Source organism: Nanorana parkeri, unplaced genomic scaffold, assembly GCF_000935625.1.
Source record: "Nanorana parkeri isolate BGI_ZX_2015 unplaced genomic scaffold, ASM93562v1 scaffold815, whole genome shotgun sequence".
NCBI classification, from domain to species: domain Eukaryota; kingdom Metazoa; phylum Chordata; class Amphibia; order Anura; family Dicroglossidae; genus Nanorana; species Nanorana parkeri.
This window is the reverse complement of record NW_017307083.1, coordinates 213,438-227,992: the sequence shown is the minus strand read 5'-3', so window position 1 is coordinate 227,992 and position 14,555 is coordinate 213,438. Positions and strand designations below refer to the sequence as shown.

The window sequence follows — 14,555 nt, the reverse complement described above, 5'->3', positions numbered from 1 at the left end:
GAAAATAGAATCATTTACTGTACTTTGCACATTGCTATTACTTTATTGTACAGGCCTATGTGTGGCAAGGCAAAGCTTGCACAGATGCCAAAAAAGGAAAGTCTACTAATAAATTATTGCAACACTTTTACACCAATATACAGAATAAATTCCCCCATTGTGCTCTATTGTCAGCCTTTTAACTTTTTTGTCGGATCAAATATATAAGTAACATTCCCTAACACTCGCTGTTTGAAGTATGCTTCATACCAGGAAGCCCAAGAGAGAGTTATAACACATGAATAATGAAAGTGACATTATTCCCATCTTTTTTATGTCCTGACAATATAATAAAGTGTGAAAAACACAATTCTGCATGATTTTGGACCCCCGGGTTATCTCTTCTCTACCCATTTACGTTGGAGAAATTCAGCATTAGCCACATCAATTTGCACATTCTACTACACTAGATAAGGCACTTGTACAGTCATGTTCTCCAAGATGCTATATCCTGTATGCAATGCCTATGAAGATAAAACATTTTCTAGAATAATCCACTTTCACATCAGTGAAGGGCTTTATATAATAAATGCTTTAATAAGTGATATGATGTTAAAGGATACGTAGGCCTCCTTTTGTGATTCCTACATGAAAACATGCTAGATTCCTTGTCTTTTTAACCATGCGCCAATAAAAATTATACAGGCTCTTTCAGCAAGACAGTGAGCAGCAATTATGTGCAGAGCACAGTCATCTGCAGCAACCTATATAAAAAAACAAATAAACTTTGCGCCAATAATAGTCAGCAGCAAGCACTACTGGTCCTAGATACACCACTAATTTCACAATTAAAAACTTAAAACAAATAAGTGCCGCTTTCTCCTTAAATCGTGTGCTAATAATACGTGATCAGGGAAAAGTCAAATATGACAATGTGTCAAATTCAGAATTAATCAAAACATGTATAATGTGTCAATAAACACCAAAGTTTATGTTCAGCAAACTTTGTACTAAGTGACTATGAATTGCATTTAAACAATTGACTCCAAATGGACAGTGAGAGATCAATAAATAATAAGATTCCTAATTACAATGTGAAATAAAAAAAACAGTTCAGGAGCTCATATGAGTGAATCCATCCATATCATCATTTGAAAATTCATACACGTGCTTAAGTCTTGGCGCCTCCACTGTGTTATTCCCACGACGTGGACACTCAATGAAATGCTGCTCACCTTGGATGTTAGACCATCACACAAGGTCTAATTGCGCTGTTCCCCCTTATGCTATATTAGCCAGGTGGGAATCTACCCTCGTAAGGATCCACTCGTATCCCTCTTTGTACGTACTCCAAGGATCCTAATGTTATGTAAGATCAACCCGAAATAAATAAAGCATGGTAGTGGGAGCTGTGGTACATTGGTGTGCGCCATTCAAACTGGGCCTTATTCTAATGAGAGGAAGTGGAGCTGAGCTGGTAATTACTGTGCTGGCCCCCAAAATAGTGATTAAATTACTTTTCTGCTGTACATAGATGCTATGTTAGGTCTAGATCAGAGAATATGGTGAGGTAATGCTCATTATTTTTCTATTTTTAAATGTGTACACGGTACTATACTCCCAGTATGCACATACTGCTATAGTTTAAATTGACTTTACTGCCAACTTTTCTACATTTTAAGAAGACTTTTGAAAGAAATTGGCCAAACATACCTCAAATCCCTTTTTTTTGTGCTAGACTCAAGTTAAAAATAGCAATGTGCTTAAAAGATTTCCTGAAAGATGCAGATAGGCTTGGGAGGACTATATTGATTTAGCTGTAGCCAATGTTGGCTCAGCCAATGTTGAATTCTTTGAAACTAAAAAGAGAAGTGAAAGTAAATCTAAATCTATTTACTAAAATTGCATACAAGCTTTAACATATTAATGTGATTTAAAGTTATTTTCATTTTTTTTTTAATATTTGAAATCATGAAGATATTACCTGCCATTAAGGTCCTTGTTCAGGCACTTTCTGTTATACAGTGAAAACATTCTGTTCCTGTATCCTAGATTTACTTCTGTTTTGTCACCCTGTCATTGGCTCTCCCAATGGAAACATCCAGCAGCTGTTCCAGTGCACATTGCACAGGCATAGTCCACTGCTGTCACCATCGGGAAAACCATCCTGAGAAATGCCATGCAGCCATCACTGGGCTCAATGCATGTAGATAGTGTTGCTGCAAAGAGGCTAAAGGAGATCAGCAGAATTGAGATGCAGCAAGGGATGAAAAAACAGTGAAACCGTATGTTAAAAAAAGGAACTTGTTCATAATGTTTATGACCGTGTTTAGCAAATGCAATGGTGTATAGTTAGAGTTTACATGTACTTAAACCTAGTATCTTATATGCTGCTGTTATTTGTTGTATTCCCCTAGGTTGCTTCAGGTGCAGATTCACCATTTTGCAACTGAGCTTGCAGATGTGCTCCCATCCCTGATAATATCCTGACGTGTCCTACAAATTTTCTCTAAGGAGGTTTAGCACTGCAAATGAGCTGAAAATGAGATGCATTGCCCACAGCATTTTCACTACAGACAGCTTATGGCTTCATTCCAAACGGTTCAAAATTAGATCTGGATGAATGTCCCAGTGCAGGTAGATCTCCACTCGCATTAACGAGGAAGGAGAAATTTAATAGCTTATATATCGACCACCCACTCCTATGAGCTATAGAGATCTAATCAGTTTCTGCCCAGTAAAGAACATGTTAATGCAGAGCTTCGACAAGTGCTAGGAGAGTTGCTTGGGTTTAAGTCTTCTATTTTTGCCATTTAATTGCCATCGGACTCTGGAGAGGTTATCACATTATGCAGTGCTCTTAATAATTCAGCTAGTTGGTGTGCTGTCCAGCTAGAGGAGTATTGGGCACATAGCCCCCCACTGAATTACCCACACCGGCTGGAACATCAGATTCACACAGCAGTTTTTGAGATGCAGAATAGAACATCACTGACGTGCATGGGACCCTGCATCTGAAAAATAAAATCCAGAGGGGGCACACACTATAAACAATGTAAGAAAAATATCCTGATAATGGATCTTCAGGCAAATGTAGAAAAAAAGCATTCTTTATCCAGCTTATTAAAAGAAAAACACCTACATTGTAAAGTCCTGCCAGTATAATGCCCAGCTACACGGCTGATATTATGCCAGTGGGGAACATGGCGCACCAGTGGTGCAGAGGACTTGGCTCTTGGATTTCCTCTGTTAGCAATTGTTGGCATGCACATAAACTAAATTGTTGGACAAAAGTGCAGCTCGCAAATAACCTGACCCCGGCGTAGATTAATTCAATTCTTATAGGGTCAAGGAAGAAGACAGCTAGATAATGTATTCTAGAAAACAGACCAGAGTGTTATTCAGAAGAACAGCAAACATTGCAGCTTAACGAAGAGCTAAAAAGAAAGTTTGCTCAGACACTTAGTTCCAGGCCTGGCGCTACCGCAAGGCAAGTCAGGCAGCCGCCTGAGGGCGCTGCAGGGTGAGGGCGGAAAAAACAGGGCATTTTGACAAGTACTTGTACTTGTCAAAATGCCCCGATGTTTGCGCTATGTTTTTTTTTTTTCCACTTACCTTCAGTGCGGGATAAAGATACCCTTGCAACATGAACAATCCCATTGAGCCCAAAGAGACAGCAGTGTGTAATGGAGCTAGCTATGAGCTGGTGAGGAATTTAGAAGAAGTCACTGGTTCCTCCCATTGAGCTTTGAGAATATACATTTGGAGCAAATCCGTTTATGTAAAATAATTTTAGGCACTGGAGGCTGATTGGAAAAGGGTTTGAAGTTTTGAGGCCAGTTGCAGGAGTAAAGAACACAGGGGGAAGGGGGGGCTTGCCAGTTTAATTATGCTTTTTCATAATGAACTGCAATACTGGCTGAGAATAAAAAAATGTTTGCAGGAAAGTTATACACAAATACAATGTGAACATTTATTCATTATCAGTAGACAAAACCCCATAGCAGGAGTAGGTTACCTTGGCTGGTTACTCCAGCTGTTGTGTAATTACAAATCCCATGAGGCATTGAAAGACAGCAACAGGCATGACTCCCAGCGGCAAATACATTCTGCAATTTGTAGTTGCACCACAGCTGAAGTGCAGAGGTTTACTACCGCTGCCCTATAGCAATGTGTGTAATTTCTCCATTTGAGCAGGGGGGGAATAACTGAAAACCCAGTTCAAATATCGCCAGATAAAAATAAATTCTATTATCCATATATTCACCTACTGCCGTTCCATACAGTGTGACATTTATCAAAATGTCACGTTGGCATGAAACTGAACTCCCTTCAAATTCGAGACCCAAACGAGAGCTCTGAGGCTCCCTCACAATATAAAGTTTGTGCATAATTCTACAAAACAGCTTGGCGGGGGATTTGCCTTACTCTTTAATGGCGGTATAAAGAGAGATAAAGCCGAAACAGATGCCTGTGATATAATAAATTGCCGGACCAAAGATTTCCCCGTTCACGGTCTAAAGTATAAACTGTCTAATTGAAGCTGTGGAACCAGTGCACATTTTAATCTTGCAGTCAGATCTGCTATGGAGAAGATTTTCATTAATTCCCAAATTAGTTTTTCTGAAAGTAAAATGTCAGCAAGTTTGTTGTATAACTAATCAATGGGCATCACCATGAAAGGGTGCTAAAGCAGAGACTTGCCTAAACCCAATGATCGTCCAAGAAAGGTAAAGGGAGTGTCAAAATACTTAACTCTTTCAGACAAATGGAGATCTGACTGCCGAATGGTTTTCTTAAAGTTATGTGTTGCTGTGCAATTTGCTGGGTTCTTCTGTAGTGCTTCTGTAGTAGTAAACTATTTATATAACTTGTTCATGTCCTAAAGTGACAACATATACTCCCTATATCTTTAGAGGAGCAACGCTGTCACCCTAGGACAGGAAGTTACTTAGGTCTGCAGAACACCTCTTCCTCATTGCCATTACCTATGTCTGCAATCAACTGCAGTCACTATACTGTCGTAATACAATAGCCCCAGTGGGAGATTTGGCCATCTACGCTGTTTAGCATGGATGGAGGAATCTGCTACATAATGGAATCTATTGGTAAATGGTCAGCAGACTGCTTGAGGCTTCAGTGCAGCACAGGCAGTGAGCAGAGAAAAAAGTTAAAGCAAGCAGAGTGCACCAGGTAGTGCAGATAAACACTCAATGCAGAACTAGTAAAATAAAACTGCACTGACAAAGTGTAGGTTTGATCAGAGCATGTAACCAAGAGAAAAATTCTTATAGTGAACAGGTCACATGCACATATCCCTTCATAAATGACCAACAGCAGGAAAGGTAAGATAAAGATGTAGAATGGCTGTAAAGAACACTGATCATATCGAGTAAAGTAACGCAACTCATATTCAAAGATGTAAATTCTAAGTAAGGATCAAGCAGGCAGCCTGGGGCAGTGAAGTCCCTCTGCTGATCTGTTGTTGTACCTCAGGGGAGGTACATCACGTCCCTTGCAATTTTTTGTTTATATATTTTTATGCTTTAGCACTTAACTTGTTAAACCCTCATGTGCCTCCAGCATACTGGAGACACAGAAGGCTGCTCTCACGTTGACTGCATACCCCTACCCCTAGAAGGTAGGTAAAGATGCAGGTTCAATTGGGATTTACTGAAATTTGGGGGGAAAAAGGAAAATATGTGAACATTTAAAAGTCACACAAAAACGAAAGCAGAACACTAAAAATATTTGCTCATTGGCAGTACACTAGTAGAATGCTTTATGTTGTCAGATATTTTATAATAATGATGTATGACTAATGAGTGATGTTAAGGATGTACTGATTTAATAAATACAGTAACTTAATTGTGGTCTTTCCAATGAGCAACTCATCTATGTGCTCTCTCCCAACGATGCCCTTGTAAAAAGTATGATGCATTAGCTGCGTAATGGATTAAAGTGAAGGACGTTTGTCCATCGAAATGGCAAATGTAACCGAGTAATACCTCTAATGGCTAACTACAAAGAGAGCTTGCAGGGCACCTTCACCATCGTAATGTTCCTGAAGGGGCTTTTTGCTTTCAAACCTTACTATGATTTCCAGTGCAGTAAGCCAGTAAATGTATCACCCTCGGTTTTTGTTTGTGTTTTTTCCATCAAAGGAACTTTTAGAGTCATTTGAGTTCATTTTTTTCTAAGATGCTCCTAGAAGTTTTGCCGTGGATTTGCGATGTAAGCTCTATCAATCTTCTATATGAAGTGCAGGGGGCAGAACCTTTCATACGTTTGGATGGAACTGTGAAAGTTAAACAGAGTTGCTGAAAGCAGATGTTACAGGAACTGTGTCACTTGTGGCTTCCAAGCCACTAATTGGAGACCTTGGGAGCATCTTATAATTCTATTGGCAGTACTGCTCTATATCTCAATCAGCAGTGATTAATCCAGTTTCTGGGACACTAATTCTGTCCACAAGGAACAGGCATACGAGAGAGAGAGAAAGAGCACTACTTAGACACACCAGCATGGATATGAACATTAAATGTAGCAGTAGTAGAGCATTGTACAATGTTAGCCATGGATTAGGGAAAGTTTACACCGAAGTATTGCGGTTAAACACACACAACTGTGCGTTTGGTGCATGCTGTTACACAGCATACCTATGTTGTGGTAATGTGCCCTCAGTGCATTGCCTTGCCATTCATTTATCAAAATGGCACCTCAATACACCTTCCAGGGGTAATGCAATATGGTGCGATGTGGTGAGAAAAAAAGACACAATGTGTGGCATCGCAATATCATGTGTTGGGGTTTGGTAAAACAAGCATTACTTTTTTCACCGCAACATGATGCATAATATTGCAGACCTGCACGTTGCACTGCAATGCATGACCACCGTGAGATGTGTTTGGATGCCATTCAATGGCAAAGCAACGCAACTAATGCACAACCCTAAATCCAGAAAGTTTGGAGTATGTGATACCCTTTATTGGCCAACTAAAGTTATTACAGAGGCAAGCTTTCTGTTTTACACATCCTGAAGCTTGCATATTTAACAACTTAGGTTAGCCAATTGAAGATATCACTTATACTCTAGACTTTCAACATTAGATTTAAAAATACTTATGGCAGTTGACAGAGATGTAGCCTCACAAAGTGGACCCTAATGATGGCATCACTGTGGATGATAGGTGCAATAGTATTGTGCATTGAAAGCCTACAAGTATGTCTACTGTTCCTTGGGTGACCCCTGGTCATCTTGGGGTAGTGGAGGTTGTAGGGAAGCCTTGACAAGCACTCCAGACTTAGACTTCCAGAGTTGTTTTGGTGGCAATCGCAATGCAGGCCAATCCAGTCTTGAGGTTAGTACTTGGATACAGGCCTTTATTTCTGCTAGTGGCTAAGCTTCTATTGCCAGGCATGTCTCACTATCAAGAATGCCATGACTGGGCCAACGTTCAAATGTAAGTGAAGAGAGCATGTAATTTTCTGAAGAGATAAAGTAAAATCCACTTAAAGGTCAGACGTTTTCTAAGATGTCAGAAAATCTTTGCTTGCGACTAGAAACATTTTGATGCACAGAAGTATTCGAAAGAGAGAGAATGTCTAACCAAGAGAGTTACTAACCAATCACAAATGACAAATTCAGGGCTATGTATGGTTTGTCAATGAGATGGCATATGGGTTATACAATAAATCTTTACTTTCTGTGCATGTGTATTTATTCTGATTGGTATTAGCTAACCTTACATTTGAGAACCAATCTATTCTTTGTATTTAAAAAAGAGCATTACAAATAAATTTTCATTACCCAACCTTTTGTACAAATTTGGATCGGGACATCTTCCAGACAGATTTGTCAAGTAAAGACATTTAACCCAGGTTTGATGTTATGGTTTATTATTCATCATTCCTCTTTACAACACATCTCTCATTGATACATGGCAGCACAGATCTCTCATGCATTATGGATGGGCATTGACTGCTCTAGGAATGTTTGGCACATCTTTCTTAAATTGAAATAATCATCACAGTGTGCCAGCAACATGGATCAATGGTATTCATGCTCAGTTATTTATGGGTTATTAAAAGGTGTGTCTTTATGTAGCATATACCTTATGGGCTGTTGGTAGACTTCAGATACCTGGGGACTGCTTCACTTCAAGTTGCCTCCTCAGCTCTACTGTAAGCAATGTGCTGTGTGTATGCCACTGACTGCTGACAACAGGGGCAGTGTTTAATTTGCTTTTGATTGTACAGAGATTGTATGGTCAGATGGTAATGCGTGTGGTGAGCCATAGTCTTTTACATTTAACAATTCAATCTAGGTGGTCAGCTCAGGTGCCTAGATGCTTGCACTGAATTGTGAGATGCATTGTAGGATGTACTGTCTACTGAGAACGTCTAAGTAGCTCAAGGGTTCAGTGAGGAGCAAGTAGAAACAAAAATTGAATACAAGGTGCTTCTAAGTAACATAGGAATATAATAGGCAAGGTTGAATAAAGACACTGGTCCACCCAGTTCAACCTATGTATGTATGGGTGTGTGTAGGTCTGTACTGTATATACTTGACTCTGGTACTTCCCATTTCCTTGCATATTTAGTGAACTAAAAAGCTAATCTAGAAGTATCTTTAATTTATCAATGTGATCGGAAGATACTACTGGCTCAGAAGATACTACTACTCTCGCAGTAAAAAAAAAACACCCTTGCACAGTCTGTTAACCTAGATGGGCATAACACAATTAGATGTGAGCTAGAACAGTTTTAAAGCGTGCTGAAAGTGCATGAAAACTAATTACAATCAATGAAGATCTTTGTCTTCGTGAGTTGCATTAGAAGGCAGTGTGTGGTGTTTTTTGAGAAATCCTGCTTGCTGTATCTTTTTGTCTATTTTTGTAAAATAACGTATATAATAGTCAAAGGCAACTCATGAAGAGCGCATTAAAAACTAACTAAAACCACAATATGCATTTTTCAAGTCCTATGTCCATATTTCTTACAGACAAAACCAACAAAATGCAAACATGAAAAAGAAAAAAGCATGTAAAATGCACATTAAATGTGTCTTATGTAGCATTTTCTAACGTGATGGTGTGAATGGGCCGCTGTTATTATCTCTATTGAAAGATGGCACGTCATAAAAGATAGGAGGAATCCGATCCGATGGAGCGGGGTCTCTATGAGCATTAATTAGCTTGTTTTATGAATAGAAACAGAATGTTTGATGTGGGACTTCAAATACAGCACTAAACAATGCAGAAGCACAGGAAGGTGCATATAAGTTGGTCATCGGATGGGCTTTCTAGAAAGACTTTAACTTTGCCCTGGATAGGCAAAGTGACAGTCTCTTTGAAGTGCAAGACTTTTTTTTTAAATTAATTTTGGATAGAGAATGGAAAGGAATTGGAACACCTATTGCGTTTTTATTTCTGTCCGTGTCCCTGTTACAGAGATTTACCCTATTTGTCCTGGTGACTGTTATCACGGAAAGTATAAGTGAAAAAAATTCACAATTTTGGGTGGTCACTAGAACGGGAATAGCTGGAAGATTTTCCAATGGGAACACTTGTTCTGGTGATCCTGCTGACCACCAGTGATTCTCCTCACTTCCTGTAATCGGCTATCGAGCGAGACGTGACAGGTAGCTCCCATTAGGGGTTCAAAGCCTTCCTTACTCTATCCAAGACTAAAAAGGTTTTGGCTTCATTTCTACTTTAAGTGCACCCGTTGCCTGCATAGGCAAGGCACAGGTTCACTTTAAAGTAGTCATAATGAACACAGATTATAACTGGCTGGTTGTTACAGGTTACAGCCCATTACAAACTGACTCGATGATTAAAAGGTCATAATGTGAGATAACAACAAACATGCTCACACAGCATATTCAGGAATCAGCCAGTACTGCATACTTCAGCTTCAGGTTTACTGTCAACAGCCCTCCATGTTACTGAACAACATTAATGATGATGCCATAAATAGACCCTTATGAAATTTTCCTCCATTGCATGACACAGAGCCGATTAAATATTCAGAACAAGCCATCATCGTACCATTGAGATCGGCACACATTAAATTGGCTATTACCACTCCCAGCAGACAAAAAATGTGCCTGGTACAAGAACAGGAAAAAAATGATCTTCCTATATAGACAGAGAACGTCTGACAAAGTTAATTGCAATCGTTGGCTTTAAACTACTTGGGATCCACAAATAAGCAGCATGATGCAATAAAATACTCACAGGGGTTTTATCAATCAGACACCAGACATCTCATCTACCTTCCTTCTACATTCCCCGGTCTCTTTCTCATTAGCAATTAAGCTACTTAGGAGCTGGTTATTAAGATGCAGAATTTACATTTTAGTTAGCATGGTGCACTGCACTAAGCCTTTTGACCAGCCTTGCACAGGGTGATCTATAGGCTCATAATTCTTTCTTTTAGTACAATATGTAATGTGTAACATGCTTATCCCTAATGGGAATAAGGCAATGACCACGAAGAGCGAGAGCTTCTGTTGGAATATTTTGTTTAAAAGGGATTTATCGGAAAAGTAGAGTATCTGATGTGCTATTGTTTATTCTAATTTTGGCACATAACAGATCTTGGATGTAGTGTGTCAGCATCAGCTAATGAGCCTATTGATGGCAATCTTCAAGTGAAAACTCTATTATACATGTAAAACAAAAAGCTGTTTAGCGGTCTCTGCTGTTAACTTTTTTGGAAGTGCGGAAAGAAATTGATGGACCCCTGTGGTTATTCTCTACGTGTTTCTCATCCAACAGTATTTAAAAGATGTGAACGCATTAATTAAAATGGTATATATGCAACTTTATTCCATAAGGGTCAGGAGACATTCCAGTAAAGTAGCCACAGCATTGCTGGGGTCCAAAACGCACCCCCTTCATCAGGGCTTAATGAGAGAAGTCATGTATGTGGACTACAATCCCTGCAGCTTGAAAATTGTATTGGACTGTGAGGAGAGTACTTCAGTCTGCCAAACCCGCTGCTGACAAGTCTGAAATACTCCCATTTGAGCCTTTGAGCTGTGGTTTCTGCACACCACTGTACATGTATGGTGTAAACACGGTATATAGTAATCAATTGTTTATGTTCACCCCATGCACATGCTGTGGTGTGCAGAAAAATGCAGCTAAACAGACGTGGTGTGCTTATAGAAATACTTCTATACCTACAATCCCCCTCAGATTTCATATAGAAATTCCTTTTTTTCTTTTTTTCCCCCCGAGAATTGCAGTTTTCAGTGCAACAGCAAATGTTGAATTTGAGTTTTCATTGCTGAGAATATTTTCTGCCTGGCTGTCTCTGTTTCAATACTTGTCAACGTCCTGGACAACCATGCCAAAAAAAAATGCCAAAACACCCTAAAATCTAGGGAGTGACCCTGTTGTTTGTTTTTTTTTACCCCTCTCCTCTTATCACCCTACATGATGTACAAATCACCCTTGATCGCTCATTTATCTAAATCCAGACTTAGCCCCTCTTTGCTCCATGGCTGCCAAGCATCCTATACTTTTAGGATGATGTGTAAAGCATAGTAATTGTTTTTTTATGCAATATATATGTGTATGTGATAGAAAATCTAAAGCATTTAAATCATTTGTTGTTAAATAGTACACTATTTAAAATCAAACATAAGATTTACATCTTTGGAAGGAGGACTAATTGATAAGGTTCCAGTATAGGGACTCTTCCTATAAAGAGGGAGCTATGAATTCGCTACACGTATTCTATAAAGCCACAGTGCACCCCAGTGGTAGATTCTACAATAATCAAACAGGTTCTGTACTCGACAGATAAAACATCTTTTCAGCACATACTGTTGATTTAAGAAAAGCTGCAGAATCTTTGTGCTTGGCTGACCCACTGAAATAATTTACAGCACCGTGTGCCAATGGTCCTCCCATGATCATGCTTCCACACATTGGTTCATAATGCTGTGGAGCGAGTGACTTTAAATTTTTTTCCTGGTTGAGCACTATCTTGTTTACCTGCTTTAGATACAGATGAGGGTAAAACATTCCAATGACTTACTACTTGTGCAGTTTTACTCAACTGTCTGTTTTATTGCATGTTTACGTAAATCAGGGTACATAAATCTTAATAGTGAACGTCTTATATGCTCCCTTTTGGTCTGTAATATATAACATTGAAAATGTTTTTATTTTTTGATAAGGGAAAAAATACCCATTAATTCGTCTAATTATCTTGGTGAGTGAGCATTGTGCTCCTAGTATAACCACCATGCCGTGTGGGCTGCAAGTTAATAAAAATCTCTCCATTGGGAACACAGGCAGTAATATAATATAACAAGGGAAGGATTGGGCTCATGCACACAGCTGTAGAATAAAAAAGGCTGTGTATTTATCAGTACAGCAGGTTTTTTTTGGGAGGTTTTTTTTTTTGGGGGGGGGGGGATTTCCTGTATTGTTTTCTATGGGCCCATACACAAAGCTGTTTAAAGATCATTAAACTTGCTCTGCGTTCAGATCTGTAAAATCGAAAAAGATAAATCGGTGTCCACTGGCCTCCTTATTGACCTTATGCTGTATGCGTGTAAATATTTGTGCTACTGACTATATAAGTCCAGTATACATTGCAAATGTACTCCTATTGGCTTGCTCAGGACCCACATGTAAATCTCAACATTGAACATCAGCTTGATTACACATGATTGAGTTGACCCGTTGGCACTGAATGGCCGCCTGCATCCTAGAAACAAAGAACACTAGGCAGTTGAAGCTTCCTCTGTAGCAACAAAGAACGCTAGGTTGCAGGAACCAACTGCGCCTTAGCAGCGAAGGATGCTTGGCAGAAGAAGTGGCCTGCTTTCCAGCAACGAATGACGCTAGGCGGCAGAAGCTACCTGATTACCATTGCAAGACACTAGGTGGCAGAAGTGTTCTGCTTTACAGCAACAAAGGATGCTAGGCGGCAGGAGTCATCTGTGTAGAATTGAAGGCCGCTAGGCAGCAGGAGTGACCTGCTTTCCAGCAACAAAGGATGCTAGGCGGCAGGAGTCACCTGTGTAGAATTCAAGGATGCTAGGCGACAGGAGTGGCCTGCTTTCTAGCAACCAATAGAGCCTTCGGGTGCATTTGCACTATACGTTGTACACATGTAAACATTAGCACAAATATTAAATGCATACAGTGTACAGACAAGATTTTACATAGCAGCCAACAAGATGTAAAATTGCACTCCTGTGAGTCTGACACTGTGTCAGGTTTTTATTTCATTTTATTGGTTGGCAGAGTTTGTCAAACCAGCAACATCGGTAGCTGTTGTCACTGTGCTCTGTTCCTGAATGAAACAGTTTAGCCATTCAGAGTTAATCTCCTTTTTGTTGAAGGTACATGTTACAGGTATACACACTAACATAGTGATTTTTGTCTTTCAGAGTAAAAATGAGGGAGAGCTTGAATCTGGAGAAGAGCCCAGCCCCAACAAGCGTCATAGCCGTTCCTTAATGGGAAGTTTTTCTAAGCACAAGGTTAGGGTTACTTCTATATCTTCTATGGGGTCTGTTCTAGGTCATATAAAATGTCAGTCAGGTGTGTGACATTTGCATTCTTGTATCTGTAAACTTTATATATGTGCTACAATCTTTTGGTCAAAATCTTTGCAAGATTCATATTCGTGTAAAGACATAAGTAACATGTCTGCTGTGGTATGTCCGAAGGGGTTAAAAATAAAAGCTATGGCTTGAATCATTAGTATGATATGTACCTTAATTGGCCATTAATAATCTGCAAATAACAGAACTTGCCTTTCTTACATGAGTTGGTGTGTTTGAGGTAAAGCTCAGTTCCTGCCCACCTGGGAGTTTTGTGTGTTCCTGTTCACCTATGTGTGTTCCAGCTCTTCCACCTACATTTTCCATAATATTACATGAATTGAAAAATCCAGCAAGGAGAGTGGGAACCCATCATTGTGTGCACAGCAGGTGTGCAAACCCAGGAACTCAGTGCAGAGACCTTACCAACAGAGACCCTATTGTCATACAAGTGATCCTGTTCTAGTAAGAATTCACCAGTGACAGGATCGCTTGAAAATGCAGGGAGCACACATGCCTGCTTTGTATGCGTCGCTCCTTTGCGAGCTTTGGCATTGAAGCATTGCTTCCTCTTTGCCAAAAACACTGCAAAAATTAGGTCAATGGTGAGTAAGCGTTGCCTTGCTACCTCAGTTGTCGAAAGAGACACATGCATGCAGGTGAAAGTTTCACCGATTGCATGTTTCCTCCAAAGCCTTCCTATCTCTGGCAAATTCTCTGCAAGTCTACATGAACAAAATTGCTAATGTGACATGGCCCTAAGATATAAGAATTTGGAAGGTGGTGTAACTTTCCTGTAGATACCAAAAATGATAAGTTGTGGTTGGACTGGCCTTTTAAAATATGACAAGTGTCTACATTTCTTCGCACTAATTACTAATTGTTCAAAGAAAATGTAAATTTTTGTTCAGTATTAACTAAAAAGCAAGTTTTGCATTCCAAGTGATAAGAAAATGTAATCAAAACAAAAAAAACAAAAAAACAATATATATATATATAT

At 39.4% G+C, this 14,555-nt stretch overlaps 1 protein-coding gene across 1 annotated transcript in view; it reads left to right on the top strand.

Moving 5' to 3' along the window:
• The window catches only part of PLCH2 (phospholipase C eta 2), a 400,220-nt gene that overhangs the window by 340,150 nt on the left and 45,515 nt on the right, over nt 1-14,555 (top strand). The window contains exon 14 of the mRNA XM_018565131.1: nt 13,400-13,532. Coding sequence (XP_018420633.1) covers nt 13,400-13,532 — 133 coding nt within the window. The remainder of the gene's footprint in view (nt 1-13,399; nt 13,533-14,555) is intronic.